The 16,946-nt window shown below is 48.9% G+C and overlaps 1 protein-coding gene across 1 annotated transcript; it reads left to right on the top strand.

Moving 5' to 3' along the window:
• The first annotated feature begins 2,358 nt into the window (after window positions 1-2,358).
• On the top strand, window positions 2,359-3,245 carry OLIG1 (oligodendrocyte transcription factor 1). Its single transcript, XM_021677996.1, has one exon. It carries the CDS (start codon window positions 2,421-2,423, stop codon window positions 3,243-3,245), a length of 825 nt encoding a protein of 274 aa, XP_021533671.1. The 5' UTR covers window positions 2,359-2,420.
• The last annotated feature ends 13,701 nt before the right edge of the window (window positions 3,246-16,946 follow it).

Here is a 16,946-nt window from a genome sequence, read left to right as displayed (position 1 = left end):
CAACCCTCCCCATCATGGCCTCCTCTTGGCTTGCTGGAAGCCTGGTCCAGCTGGAGGGAATTCTAAAAGCCAGCTCCTGATGGTGCCACTCTGCGTCTCCTGTCTGAAGGTGCACTGTCAACCCCAGAAGCCCACTGCCCCCCGGGGAACCTCAGGTATCCCATCTACAGCAGGGATTTTTTAAAAATGCTCAGCTCACAGGGTTCTGGGGAGAACCAGATGTCTATAAACATGCTTTGAAAAGCAGAATGCTTCTCAAATGGGTAGTGAGTTGCTCACCTCCTTGGAATTTCTGAGGTTGATTTGCTTAGTCTCTCTCCTTCCTGTCCAGTACATTTCTGCTTAGAGACTCAGCTCCCCACCGCCCAAGGTTTCTGTCTCTCTTCCCACGTGACCTCTCCAACACTTTGTCAAGTCAAGGCCTCCTGAGGACCAGGGGGCCCTACCAGAATCCTTCCCTCTCCATGAAACCTATAGGAAACTTCTGGATTAAAGCATGTCGGGAGTTTGAACATCTCAAGGGATGAGCCTGTGAACTAGGGAGATCTCAGACCCATCCCTAGACACCCCCCAGACACACAGTAGTAGCAAAGCCCTGTGCTGGGCTTCGGAAGGATACAGAAGTGAACAGGTGGTCCCCACCCTCAAAGCAATCACACCCAAATGCGGAGATGATCTCCAAATAACACAATTTAGGCCACAGGCACACGCTATCGATGGTTTGTCAAACGTGATGAGAGGTGGGAAAGATGAGAAATCATCAAGGCTTCAAAAGGAAAGTAATATTGGAATTGAACCAAGACATGGGCAGGATGTTGCAGAGAGAGCTAGAGGTCAGAAGCAGCGATCAGAGTGAGCCTATGGAGCAAATGTTGGTGGAAGAAAATGGAAACGAAGCAGCCCTGAAATCAGCAAGCCCAGCCAATAGGTTCCTCGAGCTGGAATCAGTTTCCATGGTGGACAGACGTCCCTCTTCTTGCCCCAAAGAGGACCAAGATGGAAAAGCTCATTTTCTTTCTGTTACCCTTGACATCACGCTGTCCAACAGGACTTTCTGTGACGAAGATTATGTCCTCTATCTGTGCTGTCCAATTGACGGCTTCTAGCCACCTGGAACTGCTAAATGCTCAAACAATGCTGGTGCAACTCAGGAACTAAATTTCTAACTAGATTTTATTTTAATTAATTAGATTTTTTTAAAAAGATTTTATTTATTTATTTGAGAGAGGGAGAAAGAGAGAACACAAGTAGGGGGAGGGGCAGAGGGAGATGGAGAAGCAGGCTCCCCACTGAGCAGGGAGCCTTACACTGGGCTTGATCCCAGGACCCTGAGATCATGACCTGAGCCGAAGGCAGATGCCTAACCTATTGAGCCACCCAGGTGCCCCAATTAATTAGATTTTAATAGCCACAGAGGGCTAGTGGGGGGCAGGGGTTTAGAGACCAAAGCCCTCTTCCCCGCACCACTTTGCCATGCTGTGATGACAGGCTGCAGTAGTATGCCCAGGCATTGGGGTAGAAAACTTCCAGGGCCACCAAGTAATGTCATTTGGGGAAGAGAAAGATACAGTCCCACCCTCAACAGATATGAGCGTGTGGGTGGATTTTTGTTTGGCCAATTTCTGTGTGGTTTTTGCTTCAACAAGAGTGGAGTCACTGGTAGAATGACTACATATCCCTTTTGGGGAGGAAAGGTACCTGACCCCCAAAGCTCCTAAGTCCCTTAAAAACCTTTCAATCAGAGGGAGGGGAGACAGAGTGGCCAGGAGTAACTATTCTAATACTACTAGTCCCTGAGCCTAGAAATTTGGTCCTCAAAACCTGGCCAGAAATCACACATTTAAAATTCTAAAAAAATGTATGTTACACCCATGTTCAGTGCAGCATTATTCACAAGTCAAAAGGTGGAAGCAACCCAAGTGCCCATCTATGGAGAAATGAGTAAATGAAATATGGCGTGCACACACAATGGAGTATCATTCAGCCTTTAAAAGGAAGTAAATTCTAACAAGGGCTACAACATGGATGAACCTTGAGGACACAAGCCGGTCAGTCCTCCAGGAACAAACGCATCTCACCCCAAAAGGCGCCGTCCCTCCCCTCCCTCCCGGGGGCCCGTCCTGTGACACTCACCCCAGCGCGCACAATAACCTTCTTGAGCGGTGCCAGCCGCACCTCCGCGCCGGCTGAGGCGGGACGGCCAATGAGCACGCGCCTGCCCCAGCCTCGCGCCCCCATTGGCTGCGCCCAGCGGCCCGCGGCCCCGCAGGTTCCCAAGCCGGGTTTAAAGCGGTCGGAAGCGCGCTGCGGCGCTGCCAGCGGCTGCCCGCGCGCAGGTCGGCGGGGAGGGGCGGCCTGCCGAAGGGCCCACCCCGGGGCGTTCCTGAAGGGCGCCCTCGGCCGCCCCCACCGCCCCCCAAATGTACTATGCGCTTTCCCAGGCGCGCGTGAACGCGGCCCCCGCGACCATGCTGCGGCCACAGCGGCCCGGAGACGTGCAGCTCGGGGCCTCCCTGTACGAGCTGGTGGGCTACCGGCAGCCGCCCTCCTCCTCCTCCTCCTCCGCCTCCTCCTCCACCTCCTCCTCCTCCTCCACGGCGGCCCCCCTCCTCCCCAAGGCGGCCCGCGAGAAGCCGGAGGCGCCCGCCGAGCCGCTGGGCGCGGGAACGGGGCCCGGCGCGCACGCGGGCGGCGGCTCCCGGGCGGACGCCAAAGAGGAGCAGCAACAGCAGCTGCGGCGCAAGATCAACAGCCGCGAGCGGAAGCGCATGCAGGACCTGAACCTGGCCATGGACGCGCTGCGCGAGGTCATCCTGCCCTACTCGGCGGCGCACTGCCAGGGCGCGCCCGGCCGCAAGCTCTCCAAGATCGCCACGCTGCTGCTCGCCCGCAACTACATCCTGCTGCTGGGCAGCTCGCTGCAGGAGCTGCGCCGCGCGCTGGGCGAGGGCGCCGGGCCCGCCGCGCCGCGCCTGCTGCTGGCCGGCCTGCCCCTGCTGGCCGCCGCGCCCGGCTCCGTGCTGCTGGCGCCTGGCGCCGTGGGGCCTCCCGACGCGCTGCGCCCCGCCAAGTACCTGTCGCTGGCGCTCGACGAGCCGCCGTGCGGCCAGTTCGCGCTCCCCGGCGGCGGCGCGGGCGGCGGTGCGGGCGGCCCAGGCCTCTGCACCTGCGCGGTCTGCAAGTTCCCGCACCTCGTCCCCGCCGGCCTGGGCCTGGCCGCCGTGCAGGCGCAGTTTTCCAAGTGAGGGCCCGCGCGGGCCCGGGGCGCGACCTAGGCCCGGCCTCCCTCCGCCCCGCTTCTCCACGCCCCCGTGCCCTGCACTCGGGGACGGCTGGCCAAGCACGGAGGGCACTTCCAACCTTCTGGCCCAGAGGAAGGGACCGTGGGGCGCCCCCTTCCCCGCCCCCACCCCGGGGAAATTAAAGTGACGCGAGCGGATGTTCGACGGAGCGTCGGGGCCACTGGGGGTCCTGAGTCCATTCCGGCTGCTTTGGGCAGCAAGTGCGCGCTCCCAACCCCGCTCTTGCCCAGCTCCCGTCTCTCCCGGTCCCTGGAGTCGTGCGCTTCGCGGGGGTGGTGCGGATTTTAGGGCACCGCGCGGTGGCTTTGGCTTGCTCTGGGTGCGGCGGGAGGACAGTCCTAGCGCCACGGCTCAAAGAGGCGACACCTGCCCAATCAGGGGGCCAAGTGGCTGCTCTCCGAGGGCAGGGAAAGGGTTCTTTTCCTTCTCCCCAGCCAGAGGTCACAGGCTCCTTTGTTCCCACCAGCCAAGCCCTGTCAAAGGAGGCTGCCCGACCGCAGGAAGCCGAGAAAGACCAGTTAGTCCGCGCAGATGGTCCCGGGCTTAGCAGACGGACTGACCCTCGGCTGCGGCGGGACGGTTGGCATCGCGGTACCGTGGGAGGAGGCGTTGATAACTCCAGGGTCCTTGGGTGTGCTGGGTTGGGAAGTTGGTCCGCTTTTATACCCTGGCTGTTAGAGTGCAATTTTTGAGAATCACCTAAGCAGGGGTTTTGTTGCGGAGATTATTCGCTTTTAAATCCTGGAGTCTTCTTAAAAAGACAGTTTAGAACTTGAGATTCACCATTTTGTTTCCCCTTCCCCAAGGTAGCGTAACCAACATTTGAGCTTGCTTAAAAACAGAAACCAGCCCCCTTTGACGCAGACGGTGTTCTCGGTTTACTAAAATAGGTAACACGGCACTTCGCAGTCACCGCCAGTCTTGTCTGAAAGCACGATCGCTAATTAACTTTCTCATTAAAAGACGCAGAGGAGGACCTGAGCCCCAAACCTCCCGGCGGCTCGGCGGGTCCCCGCTGCGGTGGCGACGGCGGGATGGCGCTTTCTGCGCCGTCCCTTTGCGCGAGGGGTCTTTGCCCAGCGCTCTGGGCAGGTCTTCCCGCAGCTTTACATTTGAAGAACTGCCTGGATGACCGGTCTTGATTTGTTACAGACGTTAACAAATTATTTCACCCAAGATTATTTTATGATCTTTCAGCAGCTTGCTTTGAAGTCTCTGCTTAAGGTTTTTGGTTGTTGGTAGTAGCCGAATTTAACTGGCATTTTATTTTATCTCTAACTTTGTTTTGTTGCTCTGTGAAGAATCAACAAAATAAAACATTTAAAGACCTAACATTTTCCTTTGATTTGTTTGTTAATAAAAATGCCCTGGTGGGGCGCCTGGGTGGCTCAGTCAGGTCAGCCTCCGACTCTTGATCTCTGCTGAGGTCTTGATCTCAGGGTCCTGAGTTCAAGCCGGCGCTGGGCTCCACGCTGTGGGCAGAGCCTACTTAAAATAAAAATAATAATAAAAAAATGTCCTGGTGCGCTGGTGGATTCAGAGCCTCAGGATGAAGGTTAATGGTTAAATATGACCAGGGTTCAACGTTTTTAAACCTGGCTTCCTGATTTGTAAAATGATCTAATGAATAGGCATCTGCATGTCAAGTTCAGGCATCAGGCAGAAATATAAGGACCGAAAGTGAGTGGGTGGATGTCAACTTCAGGAATTAGCTCTCAGCCAAGATGAGTCTCTGGACTACTTCCTCCTCTAAAAACGAGTTTAAAAATGCATTGATCATAAAATTATTTTGTATGTCAACATCCTTCTCAAAAACCCACCTTTTCCATCTCAGTGGACAGAAGCTTAAACAGTGTCACACAGCTATGAGCTTCCCCCGTTCTTTACATAAGGTTGGAGTTGTCTCCTAGGAAGTCATGACCTTAGACATCATTTTAAGAGGCAAAGACAGCTCCTCTGGGTCACTGGTGATGTTACAAAGAATTTGGAATGTTGACTTGCTCATATGCAATATTTAAACATTTTGTAGTTATTAATGAAACCCAACCACTGTTTAAAGTTGATAAAGGGGTTAATAAAGGAGAAAGTGTCCCCTTTAATCTTCAGGAAATGAAAGAAAACCTGAGGTGACTTCACTTTATCGATGTTGGTTTATCTGAGGTATGGACGCACTTAGGGATGGTGAGCATTCATTTTTGGGAACATGCTGTAGGGTGCACGGAGTGGTACACATGCTGGAAGGATGGAATTGCCTTCCCCACCATGCTGGTTAAGTGTCTATTTCCTCAAGCAGGAGGCAGGAGAGGATATGAGAGAGAGAAGCTCTTATGCACCAACCCATTTCAGGAAAGAGCTTCTCATTCTTCCCAGACTCTGCCATCAGAAAAGTCACAGGCTTTTGGAATAAGTAAATTTGAATGGGGATTTTCTGCCTATTTAATCCCCATCCTTGCTTGCCTTGCATCTTGACTCGGAACCCAAAGTAAAAAGCGACAACTAAATCAAAATCAAATCAGGTCCTCCCTGAAAAAAAAATATTTCTAAGAGATTAGAAATAAACCGTTCTCCCCGCAGTCCCAACTCCATCGCCATATGTCACCATCATTCCAAAACATACAGGAAAGAACATGGCAGAGAAGGGGTGGGTGGTCTCCCTCCCTCCGGTCTCTACTTATAAATTGAAGTAAGTACCCAGGGCTTACAGAAAAGGTAATACTGTGTGTGATTTTCTTACTTAATTAAGAAAATCATGCTTTCCAGAACTGCTAAAGATTATGAATGCATTTAACAAGAACCTGCAGAGCTGTTTTGAGTCTCATCAAAATATTTAAGTTATCCACCTGCACGTAGCATCACTTGGCCATGGCGCTAAACAAGATTAGCAGACTCGCTCCTTAAAAGATTACATCCTGAAAAATCGCATCAGTGGGCATTCAAGAGTCCTGTAGGATGAAGCAGAAAAATGGTAATTATATATGGTGTCCATAACAAAAGTTAGAGCTCTCCACATAAGTCTGTGGCAAGGCAGAGCCTGGGGCAGGTGCACTGTTTAAGCCTAGACACGTATGGGGTAGACCGTGGAGCTGTTCTTTCAGATCGGCAATGTTACGTCACGTGCAACAGAGCTAGTTGATGTGCCCACCTCACTTGATTTTAGCTAGAGCGAGCTTTTTGCAGAAGGAACAAATTTAACCTGGTCTTTGAAGGGGTTGGGGAAGAAGAGAAGGAATAAGGCAGGCTCCTTGAGAAAAGTCCATCAGGCCTCAGAAGCAAGATGAGAAAGAACACGTGACTCGCTGCCCAGAAAGATCCCTGCACCCAGCCAACCACCAATGTGCAATCCCAGTGGTTGGGGTGAATGGGACCTAAGGGGTAAATACATGAGGCCCTGAGAAATTATATCGTTAGTTGTATGGAAGGCCAGGTGAGCAATCGGTAAACAGAAAGCAGATTGAATGCACCGTGGGATTTACCTAGCCCGGAGTGATGGTCTATTTACAGATATTCTCCTCTAAGGGAAGCTGATTACACCAGGTATGAAAATATAACCTTGCAAAATATATAACTTAGAAGGTGAGTGTCCCCATCAAGGAAGAGGTCCACTCCAAGCATGGAAAGTATTTCAATTTCCCAAAGGTCAGATTGTTAATAGTGCTTCATGCACGCCTCTGGTTCAAGGTCACCTGAAAGCGCATCTCCTCCAGAAGGCGTCATCTTGCTCATGCGCTACCCCTTCCATTTCTGCACACTCAATAAATATTCAGTAAGAAGATCACCACCTCTACGGAAGTGGGCTCATGAAGCAAACGTTTGAAAAATGTCGTGTTTTTCTAAAACACAAATTCACTTTTTCTAAAACACAAATTCACTTTTTTCAAGCAGGTTTTAGTTGTTAGGAAAAAAAAATTTTTTTTTTTCAAGCAAGGTCCAGTTTATTCAACCACATTTAAGGTGTGAGAAGAGTAGTAAGATATTCCTCAAGCTACACGCAGACTAGCCTCATTATTGACGGAGATGCTGCAAATGACTTCTTCAAGCACTTCCCATTCGGTCCTTTTGAACTAAGCCCAGCATAAAAGCTGAAATGCCTGATCAGAAATTAAGCCAAATTCTTTCTGTTCACATGGGATTAGCTGCTCCATCAGGAAACTTCCCCCTTTGTGTCCAGCTAATACTGAAGGGCCAGAGCTCAGGCTGAGCCCGGGACAATCAGGTCAATAGTCCACGTCCTTAAACACTACAGGCTGCTTGATGCTCAGGGAAGGACGTCACTTGGATTGAAAGTGAAGGGAGTGCATTTCTCCTTCACTCAGCCAGAGGATAGAGCACGCAGGTGGGCCACCACTGGGGACATAGGCCACAGGTGCCAGATCCTCTCTCTAAATCCCACAGAGTGCTCATGGAGCAAGAGAACTTAGGTATTCTCTGTCCACCCTCTTCCCTGCTGAATAAGGCAACGGAGGCCCGGGAAGTTCAAGAGACATGCTCAAGGCCACACAGGTAGTCGGAGGCAGTGATGTGAGGGACCAGTATCTGCTTGGAGGAGGCAAAAGCTGCTTCCCTGGTTTATCTTGGTGGGGCTAGAATGTCCTGCAAACAGTAATCGTGGCAAGAGATGAACCCATTCTTCCTGCCTCCTGGAAAATCTCCGACCTTTTGTGCCCAGCCCTCGGGCTGCCCCTATGAGCGGCATGGAAAAAAGGCAGACTCGGGACCAGTCCCCCACCCGGTGCCCAGCTGTGGATCAGCCACCTGAACTTTCTCTGGCAGCCTTGCCCCCTAGCCCCGAGGGAGGCCCACATTGGTGACAGGGAGCTCCAGAGGCAAAGCAAACCCTTTGAGAGAGCCTCTGATGGTGACATGTTTGTCATCAGGGTTTCCAAAAGCAACTAGCAGAAGGCAAGGGAACAGACACCTGACGGGCAAGGGCAGCGGGCCAGAGGGAAAGCAGCGTCCTAGGGGCTCTCCCTTCTGTGGCGCCTTTCACCCTCTCCACGTAGACACTCGGTGTTCTGATGTTCATGGGCTCTGATTTTCTCAACAATGTGAGCATCTTTTTGCCGAGTGCTTTTCATGGATGTGAGTGAGTTTTCCAAGAGCCTGCTCAGCAGGAGTCAGGCTGGCTGCCACCAAGCCCCAGGATAGAGGACGGGCGCCCCTGACAGTGGGCCCTGCACGGGAAGCGCCAGCCAGAGGTAGGTGATGGGGCCTGGGAAAAACAGTCGTTGTAGGTTGGGAGCACCGAGATCAAGAGGGCTATCGTGGGAGCACCTGGGAGGCTCAGTCGGTTAGGTGTCTGCCTTTGACTCAGGTCATGATCCCAGGACCAGCGGGGAGCCTCCTTCTCCTTCTGCTGCTCCCCCTGCTTGTGCTCTCTTGCACTCTCTGTTAAATAAATAAATAAAATCTTAAAAAAAAAAAAGAAAGAAAGAAAGAAAGAAAGGCTATGGTGTCCCTGAAGCTTAAGTAATCCAGATACCTCCTTAGAGAACAACAGTGGTACACCCAGGAGACTCCAAGATAACAAGATCAGATTAGATCACTCATCTGTGTGGGGGGTGGGGGGAGGGAGAGGGAGGGGGGAAGAAAAAGAGATAAGGAGAAGCTAATTCACCTGGGGGGTAGGCAGGTGGGAAGATAGAACAGCTCATAGTAGAGGTAGGTGGTAAAGTAGCAAACTAGGAATAACGATGATAAGGGTAGTGACCAGAGCTAACACTGTCTTTATCAAGTGTCAAGCAGTGTTCTAAGCATTTTACATGCATGATGCCATTTTACCGATAAGAACACGGAAGCACAAAGAGGTAAACACTCAGGAAGCTGAGGCTGGTTAGGGGAAGTTGTGGAAGCCAGGCAGTGAAAGAAATAAAGTTTTGTCTGGAAGAGGGAGACCCTACATTTCCTTCCTCCTCCTCAGCAGACAAGGTCGTGGTACCCCCATCTGCCTCCTCTTCTTCCAGCCTTGGGTCTGGTCGACGCTACTCAGAACGTGTCCACTCAATGTGATAGTGAGATTTCTACACATCCCAGCACACAGTAATTTCCAATGTTTTCAGCTCCCGGGGTGGCTGAGATAAGGCAGTTCAGCGACGAGATATAAGGATGTGGTTGGGGCAGAAGGCAGATATCACGTAGCCTGCACACATCAAGACATTACATTTCCCTGGTCCTCCTGTCATTGTGAGCATAAAAACAAAAAACAAAACCAAAAAAAGCTTTCCATGGTAGTGATCATTAAGTATCTTCCAATTCAGATCTTTAAAAATACAGTCAGGCCGATGAAGAATCAGTTAAGAAAACTTTTGAAGATCATTCGCTATCGTTGTATCTACCCAGCTTACCAGTCAAAGGGAGTATCCTGTTGTTGCTGTTGTTCTGTTTCATTTGCTTGCTTCTGGCAGGTTCTAGTGATGTAATTTCCCCCCACAGTCCTGGCTCCTCACAGCCTTTTGCTCTATCAGAGACAGTTGTGGGCAGGAGGTAAAACCAACAATTCTCACGGCACTCACCACCAGTGTAGAAAAAAAACATAAAGCTGGACCCCACAGCATCCCATTTAATAGACAACTTTTGATACCACTCCTGACCATGGAAGCCATGGTTCTAGGGGCTGGGAGAGTACCAGAAGATGCCCTTTAGCCCTTTATTATTTTCTATTCACACAGACCCACAGCAACTCAGATGGAGAGTTGTCAGCTCTGATCACAGAGCCATCGGGGGGAGGAGGGTGGGGGTGGCTGACCCTGTTGGTGCTGCGTCCCCAACCACAGGAAGGACAGGAGCAGGGAATCACTCCCCTGTCCCCCTCCACTCCTGGGAACCCGGGATGGCTGTGTTCCAATCTCCTCTCCCTCCCTCCTTTCTTCTCCGCCCTGGAAAGCCTTAGATGCTCGCTGCCCCTCGGTGGAGCCTCACCATGGGTCACTCCACTCGCTGGCCGCCTGCCCTTGGAGGGTTGTCTCTAAGATCTGCTCATCTCAGGAGCCACCTCACAGGGCGTAAATGGGGCAGTGTGTGTAAACTGTTGGCACAGCGCCTATTGTAATGGGGGTGGTTTTTCTTTCTCATAGTTTTTTCCACTGTCTAGAAATACATGATTTACATGATTATGTAAACTGCCGATGGTTGTTTAGAAAGCAATGGCGTTTGCTCAGCCTTCTCCTGCAATTCATGAATAGGCCCATGGCAGCATTGGATGGTGCCATGTAGAAATCCATTTGGAATGAGCAAAGCTGCCTTCTCAAACCACCAGCTCCTTCTTTTTTTTTTTTATTTTTTTTTATTTTTTTTTTAAAGATTTTATTTATTATTTGACAGGGAGAGACACAGCGAGAGAGGGAACACAAGCAGGGGGAGTGGGAGAGGGAGAAGCAGGCTCCCCGCAGAGCAGGGAGCCCGATGCGGGACTCGATCCCAGGACCCTGGGATCATGACCTGAGCCGAAGGCAGTCGCTTAACCAACTGAGCCACCCAGGCGCCCACCACCAGCTCCTTCTAACTTGCACCTGATAGTGTATTTTGTGGGGTTTCTCCTCCAGAGCCCTACGCTAGCTCCATCCTTCCAAGCTGGCTCTCAGCGCCCAGCCAGGACCCACCGCTATTTCGTGGAGCCCCCATGGAGACCAAAATGCTTCTCCAAGGTCGAGGGGAAAGGAGGGCACCAGGATTTTCCTTCTCCTCACCAACTGACTAGCAGACAGTGAGTTCCTCAGAAGCCACAACATTTCAGCTGTTTTGGACACAGAGGCCACAAGCGGACTGGATGACATTTTCCACCCCACCCCCACGTGGCATCAGCTCAGGACAGCTCCAAACAGTATCCACTGGTTTGTGGCTAGTGGCATAAACACAAGGCTGGGTGAATGAAATCACTGACTGAGTCATCCTCTGCACATGGAGGCTGAAGAGAACTCAGTTGGGCCAGGGAGAGGCTCCCAGCAAGGTGCAGGGCTTTCTCCCTGCCAGTGAGACAGGGATGAAGCTCAGCGGTCCCTGCAAGACCCACTTACCGGGTGGCTGCCTACTGGGGGCCAACCGGACAATCAGTTCTCAAGATAGTGCTTGTGTTTGTAGTCACCTGACCGCGGGGGATGGTGCCCGGAGCAAATTTCAGCCTGCATCAGGAATGTCCCTCAACAGAAAGACTTCTTCAAATTAAGAAGCAGCAGCACCTCTGTCAGAAGGAACTATTCTTATTCTGTTCAGCTACTTACTTTGGAAGAACGCAGGTTGGAGAATGTGCTGGTGCTGGAGTTGTCTGTCTTTCTTTAAGTAACCTCTAAAAATAGAGATGGTGGCTAATAGCAGACGTAGCCGGAACAACAGGGCTCAGCACTGTTACTGAGCATTTTATTGAACATGTTGTTTGCTGCCAGGCCTGTACTAAGGGCCTGGGGTCAACAGTGGAGTGCAGCAGAGGGAATCTGGCCCAACTAGAGGGGAGGCGGGTGTGGGGCTGGACTGAGCGGTGCCCTGTGGTCAGCCCTGCTGTCCTCAATGTCTGAAGCCCTGCAGGGACCTCCAGGTCTTCAGTCCTGGCTTTCTCCCCCTACCCTCACCAGGGAGCAGGGTGTCACTTGGGCCTGGAAGCTCAGTAACCGTGCAGGGAGCCTGGGATGACCATATCAGAGCACATTTGAAAATTAAACCTAACGAATCTTAGAACATGATCCCACCTCATCCCAGTGCTTAATTGGATAAAATAAAGAAGTCGTGTCTTCCAAGCCATGCCTGATCTCCACACACTGCTGCCCCTCACACCAAAATCTTAAGCATGGGAGATGGTTCACCAAGACAAGGGACGGGCAACCGATCTCTCATGTCGTGGGTTGTCCGCAAGTCTTTGGAATGCGGGAAATGCTACACATGTCAGATTTTAAAAATCAATACGTTCATTTGGAAAATGTACGCCATGGCTTTCAAAAGAGGCATGCTTGCTTCTAGTGTGTATAGCAATAATTAGTAACCCTCAGTAGCCCCTTCAATTGGAATGGATTTCCCTCCCAGCTGAGAAAAAACTAGTTTAGGTTCATTTTTAAATTAACACACACACACGCACACAGACACAGAATTTGGAAAGAGGCCCCTTATGAGGATTTGCTGATTCCACTTGGCCATTCTAGCTCTAATGACCTGCCCTGACTCGCAGCAACTGAAACAGTGTTAAAAGACTTTGAAATAAGATTCCCAGATAGTGGGCCCCACACCAGCATGATAATTGCTCAGGGATGCCAGGATGGCTAATTTACTACTTCTACCTCAGAATGTTCTGAGAGAAACAGAGGGAGATTTTGAAACTGGCTTCTATGGCTAAAAAATAAAAAATAAAAAATAAATAAGAGAAATCTTTATTACTGTTTGAAATAATAAGAGGATTAGATATACTTGTCGTAAATAAATTAGACCATTTTGAAAAGAATGCAGAAGAGGGGTGCCTGGGTAGCTCCGTCGGTTAAGCATCTGCCTTCGGCTCAGGTCATGATCTTGGGGTCCTGGGATCGAGTCCCGCATCGGTCTCCCTGCTCAGCGGGAAGCCTGCTTCTTCTTCTGCCTGCCACTCCCCCTGCTTGTGCTCTCTCTCTCTCTCTCTCTCTCTGTCAAATAAGTAAATAAATAAATAAAATATTTAAAAAGAAAAGAATACAGAAGAAAAGAGAAATTGTCTATAATCTCACCACTGCAAGAAAGCTACTGCTAACAAGACCCTGATATATATTGTTACATATTTTCTTGTCTGCAGAGGAACTATGTACATACACATAGATACACATCAGAATTGATACACATCACAATTGAAGTATACAAACTGTCTTGTCATCTGCTTTATTCCTTTAACTATAGACTATGGACAGCGTTCTATGCCAACAGATAGATTCCTATCTCACCACTTTGGCCTGGATGCCACTGTGATTAAGATTTACTGAAGTAACTGCCTATGAGTGAATGTGTCGTTCTCCTCCTACCCCCCCCATATCTCCCCATATCATGCAGGAATAAACATCCTTGCACACACATCTCTATGCCCTCTATCGGTTTAGCCTGGGGTAACTTCTAGAGGTGGAACCACACACTGAAGGTTATCACATCGATAAGGCTTTGGTTGCATATTGGCAAATGGGTGCCTCCAGGAAGGTGGGGCCAATTTGCAATCCTACCTGTAGGGCCCGAGAACGTGTGTCCTCATAGCCTCAACAGCACGGGATATTTTTGTTAAATATTGTGCATCTACTTATTATTTTATGTCTTTTTATGATTATAGAAACAATTCGTGCTCCTTGTAAAATTTCAAACATTATCAATGTATATAAAGCAAAAGAAAGTAAAACTTCCTCCCTAAAGTCTCCCTCCCCAGAGCCCCACACCCTCAGATAACCTGATTGTATGTTTTCCAAATGCTCTTTTCAATACCTAGGCAGAAAAAAAAGCAATTTTTCTTTTTTGCTTTCTTACAAAGATGGTATTTTATTCAGCTTGCTTTGCAACTTACATTTTTCTGTGTTTTTGCATATACTGTGGCTTTCTTTTTATGCAGTTATAAATAAATTAATTAATTATCTATTTATTTATAAATACACACAGGTCTCATTTTTAGTGGTTGCCAAGTGTTCCACAAAATCGACATATTATAATTCACTGCCCCAGGCCCTCCTGGATGAACGCTTTAGTTGTTTTCAATATTTGAGTGAATATCCTTGCGTATATATCTTTGCACGTATAGAGGACTTTCCTAAGACTATTCCTAGAAAAACTCTTCTAGCCATTGTCAAATTAGCCTCCCAAGTTAACATTCCTACTGACAACATAGACAGCACTTGTTTCCACGAGGGTATTTAAACAGGGTTTCCTCGTTCACTGCGCGGGCATACATTGTAGATCTATTTTTCTGGAAAGGGGGAAAAGCAATCTGGCAAGGCTGTGAGGTTCTTTGCCATCTGCATTTTTACAGGGGACTCAGCTGTCCTGTCTCCTCGCCCCTTACTCCACACATGCTCATGTTTTTAAGGTTATATTCAACATTCTTAGCAATATTTGTGATTCATTCATAAGATAGGATCTGTATTAAATGACCCACCCTCAACCTGAATCAAGCAATCAAAGAATGGCAGATGCATGCATAACTCACTTTTCTGCAACTTTGGGATTTCTGATTTCCACATCTGTAAGAGAGGAACACATCTGTCCTTCATAACCCACCCCTGGGGAAATGGTTCAAAGACCATGGTTCACCATTCCTCAAGTTCTCTTAGCCTGCAGTGTCCAATATGGCAGCCACTGGCCATGCGTAGCTGTTGAGCACTTGAGCCATGGTTAACCAGAGCTGACATATGCTGCAGGTGTAAAATGTACACTGGATTTCAAAGACTTTGTATAAAGAAAAAAAATGTAAACTATCCCCTTAAGGATTTTATATCGATTATATGCTGAAATGGAAATATTATGGACAGATTGGTTAACTAAAATAGATTATTAAAATTAATTTTACCTGTTTCTTTTCATTTTTAATGTGGCTACTAGAAAATTTAGCATTACATATATCTATACGTGTAGAGAAGAAAGTGAAAAATAGAAGATTCAGTTTGGGTATTTGAAAATATAAAAAGTATAAGGTTAGGTCTGGGCATTAAAAGACAGTGTTTAGACTGAATGCACAGGAGACATTTGGAAACTAAAATGAATGAGGACAAGTGATGTGCTTTTGAGATTTTTTCCCCCCCTTTGGCCAGCCCTGTCTCTCTTTCTTTAAATAAAAATAAAAAGTGAAAGATTCTTTTTTTAAAAAAGATTTTATTTATTTATTTGAGAGAGAGCATGAGCTGAAGGGGGGGGGCAGAGACAGCAAGAGAGAAGCAGACTCCCCACTCAGCAGGGAGCCCAATGCGGGGCTCAATCCCAGGACCCCGGGATCATAACCTGAGTGGAAGGCAGATGCTTAACCCACTGAGCCAGCCAGGTGCCCAGAAAGAAAGATTTCATACCCATATGTAGCTTGAGTTATATTTCTATTGGATGGCACTGTTCTCAGCTGTCTTTACACCTGCAGATAAACATCCACACTTTGGGCACATTCGCACACTTACCCATGTTCTCTCTCCTTCCTTCAACTCAGTTCAGTGATCTAATTTGCAGAAATCACTAGTTATTTCCCCTGGATTGTTGACACATGTCAGTTGGGCTATCTGGTATACAAACCATCGGTGTGCTCTTAAACTCTGGGGAAAAAAAGGAAGAAAGAAAAGCCCTGATTTGTTGTGTTCACTCCTTTCCATGGTGTCAATACTCCCAATATGGCTCCTTCCAAGCTACCCCTGAGATGTCCCTGAACCTGGAGCTGGGAAGAGGCCCACGTGTTCTGGTAAGCTCCAGCTTAGCACTGATTAGGAATCCTCTTCCTACTCAATCTCCAGCCACATGGAGTGTAGGGCTCCCATTGCCATTGAGGAAAGCCCAGGTCCCATATATTCCCTCTACCCGGTCCCGAGCACCCAGAGCTTGGGCTTATGGTGTAAGCGAGGTCAATCAGATGCCCCTGCCCGGGACATTGCATCTACGGGTTGCAATAGACGGGCGGGGGGCTCGTTAGGGAGTATTTGCTGTGGCCACAGCCAACTCAAGCATTCAGTGGTGTGGAGGCTGGTGTAGCAGGGATCTTCTGGGCCGGAGTCCAGTGGGGGAATCCAGCTGGGGCAGCAGCAAGTGTCCAGAGGTAGCATCCAAAGTAGACTGTGTCTGTGGCAGGATCTTGTTTGTCCCAGTTACCCCTGAGCCCAGTTCCTCAGCCTCCCCATTGATTTGATGAGCTAGCCAATCTCCCTTAGCTAAGTCCTTATCTGCCAGGTTAAGTAGAGTCTAGAACCCAGACTAGCTGTTCAGCTATCACAGTCAGGCGGTGTGATGTAACAGGTGATATGGTGCAGTGCAGGGCAGACAGAGGGCCCGTTATGGGAGAGGTTCTAAAAGAGAACCTGAATTCTGAATCATCAGTGGACTTTCATAAACCGGCATGTCCAGAATTGAAAGCAGGGACTCGAACAGATATTTATAAATCCATGCCCACGGCAGCACTGTTCACCATAGCCAAGAGGTAGAAGCAGCCCAAATGTCTATCCATAGATAAATGGATAACAAAATGCAGTATATTTTTCACCTTAAAAAGGAAGTAAATTCCAATGCTGACAACAACATGGATGATTCTAGAAATACAATGTTTAGTGAAAGAAGCCAGATACAATATTGTACCTCCACTTAGATGAGGTATGTACAGGGGTCAAATTCACAGAGATAGAAAGAAGGATGGGGCATGCCAGTGGCTGGGGAAGGGGGGATGGAGCGTTAATGTCTAATGGGGACAGAGTTTCAGTTTGGGAAGATGAAAACGTCTGGAGACGGATGGTGGTGATGTTTGCACAACAGTGTGAAGGTACTTAAACAACTGAACTCTACACTTAAAAATGGTTACGATAGTAAATGTTATGTTATGGATATTTTACCACAATAAAAATAGTTTTTAAAAAATCAGGTACGTGTCTAGGTTTCATTCCCAAAGAATTTTAGCCTGTGTATATGCTGGGCAGGTACACGGTTTCTGAAACTCCACAGGTGAGTACACCTGATTGAGAATGACTGGGTCACGGTGTGGCATGACTG

This window comes from Neomonachus schauinslandi, chromosome 1 (assembly GCF_002201575.2).
Source record: "Neomonachus schauinslandi chromosome 1, ASM220157v2, whole genome shotgun sequence".
In the NCBI taxonomy this organism is placed as follows: Eukaryota; Metazoa; Chordata; class Mammalia; order Carnivora; family Phocidae; genus Neomonachus; species Neomonachus schauinslandi.
This window is presented reverse-complemented; position numbering and strand designations above follow the sequence as displayed.

What these genes read in the sequence shown, in the direction of transcription:
- OLIG1 (XM_021677996.1), top strand. Translation starts at nt 2,421, where the DNA reads ATGTACTATGCGCTTTCCCAGGCGCGCGTGAACGCGGCCCCCGCGACC.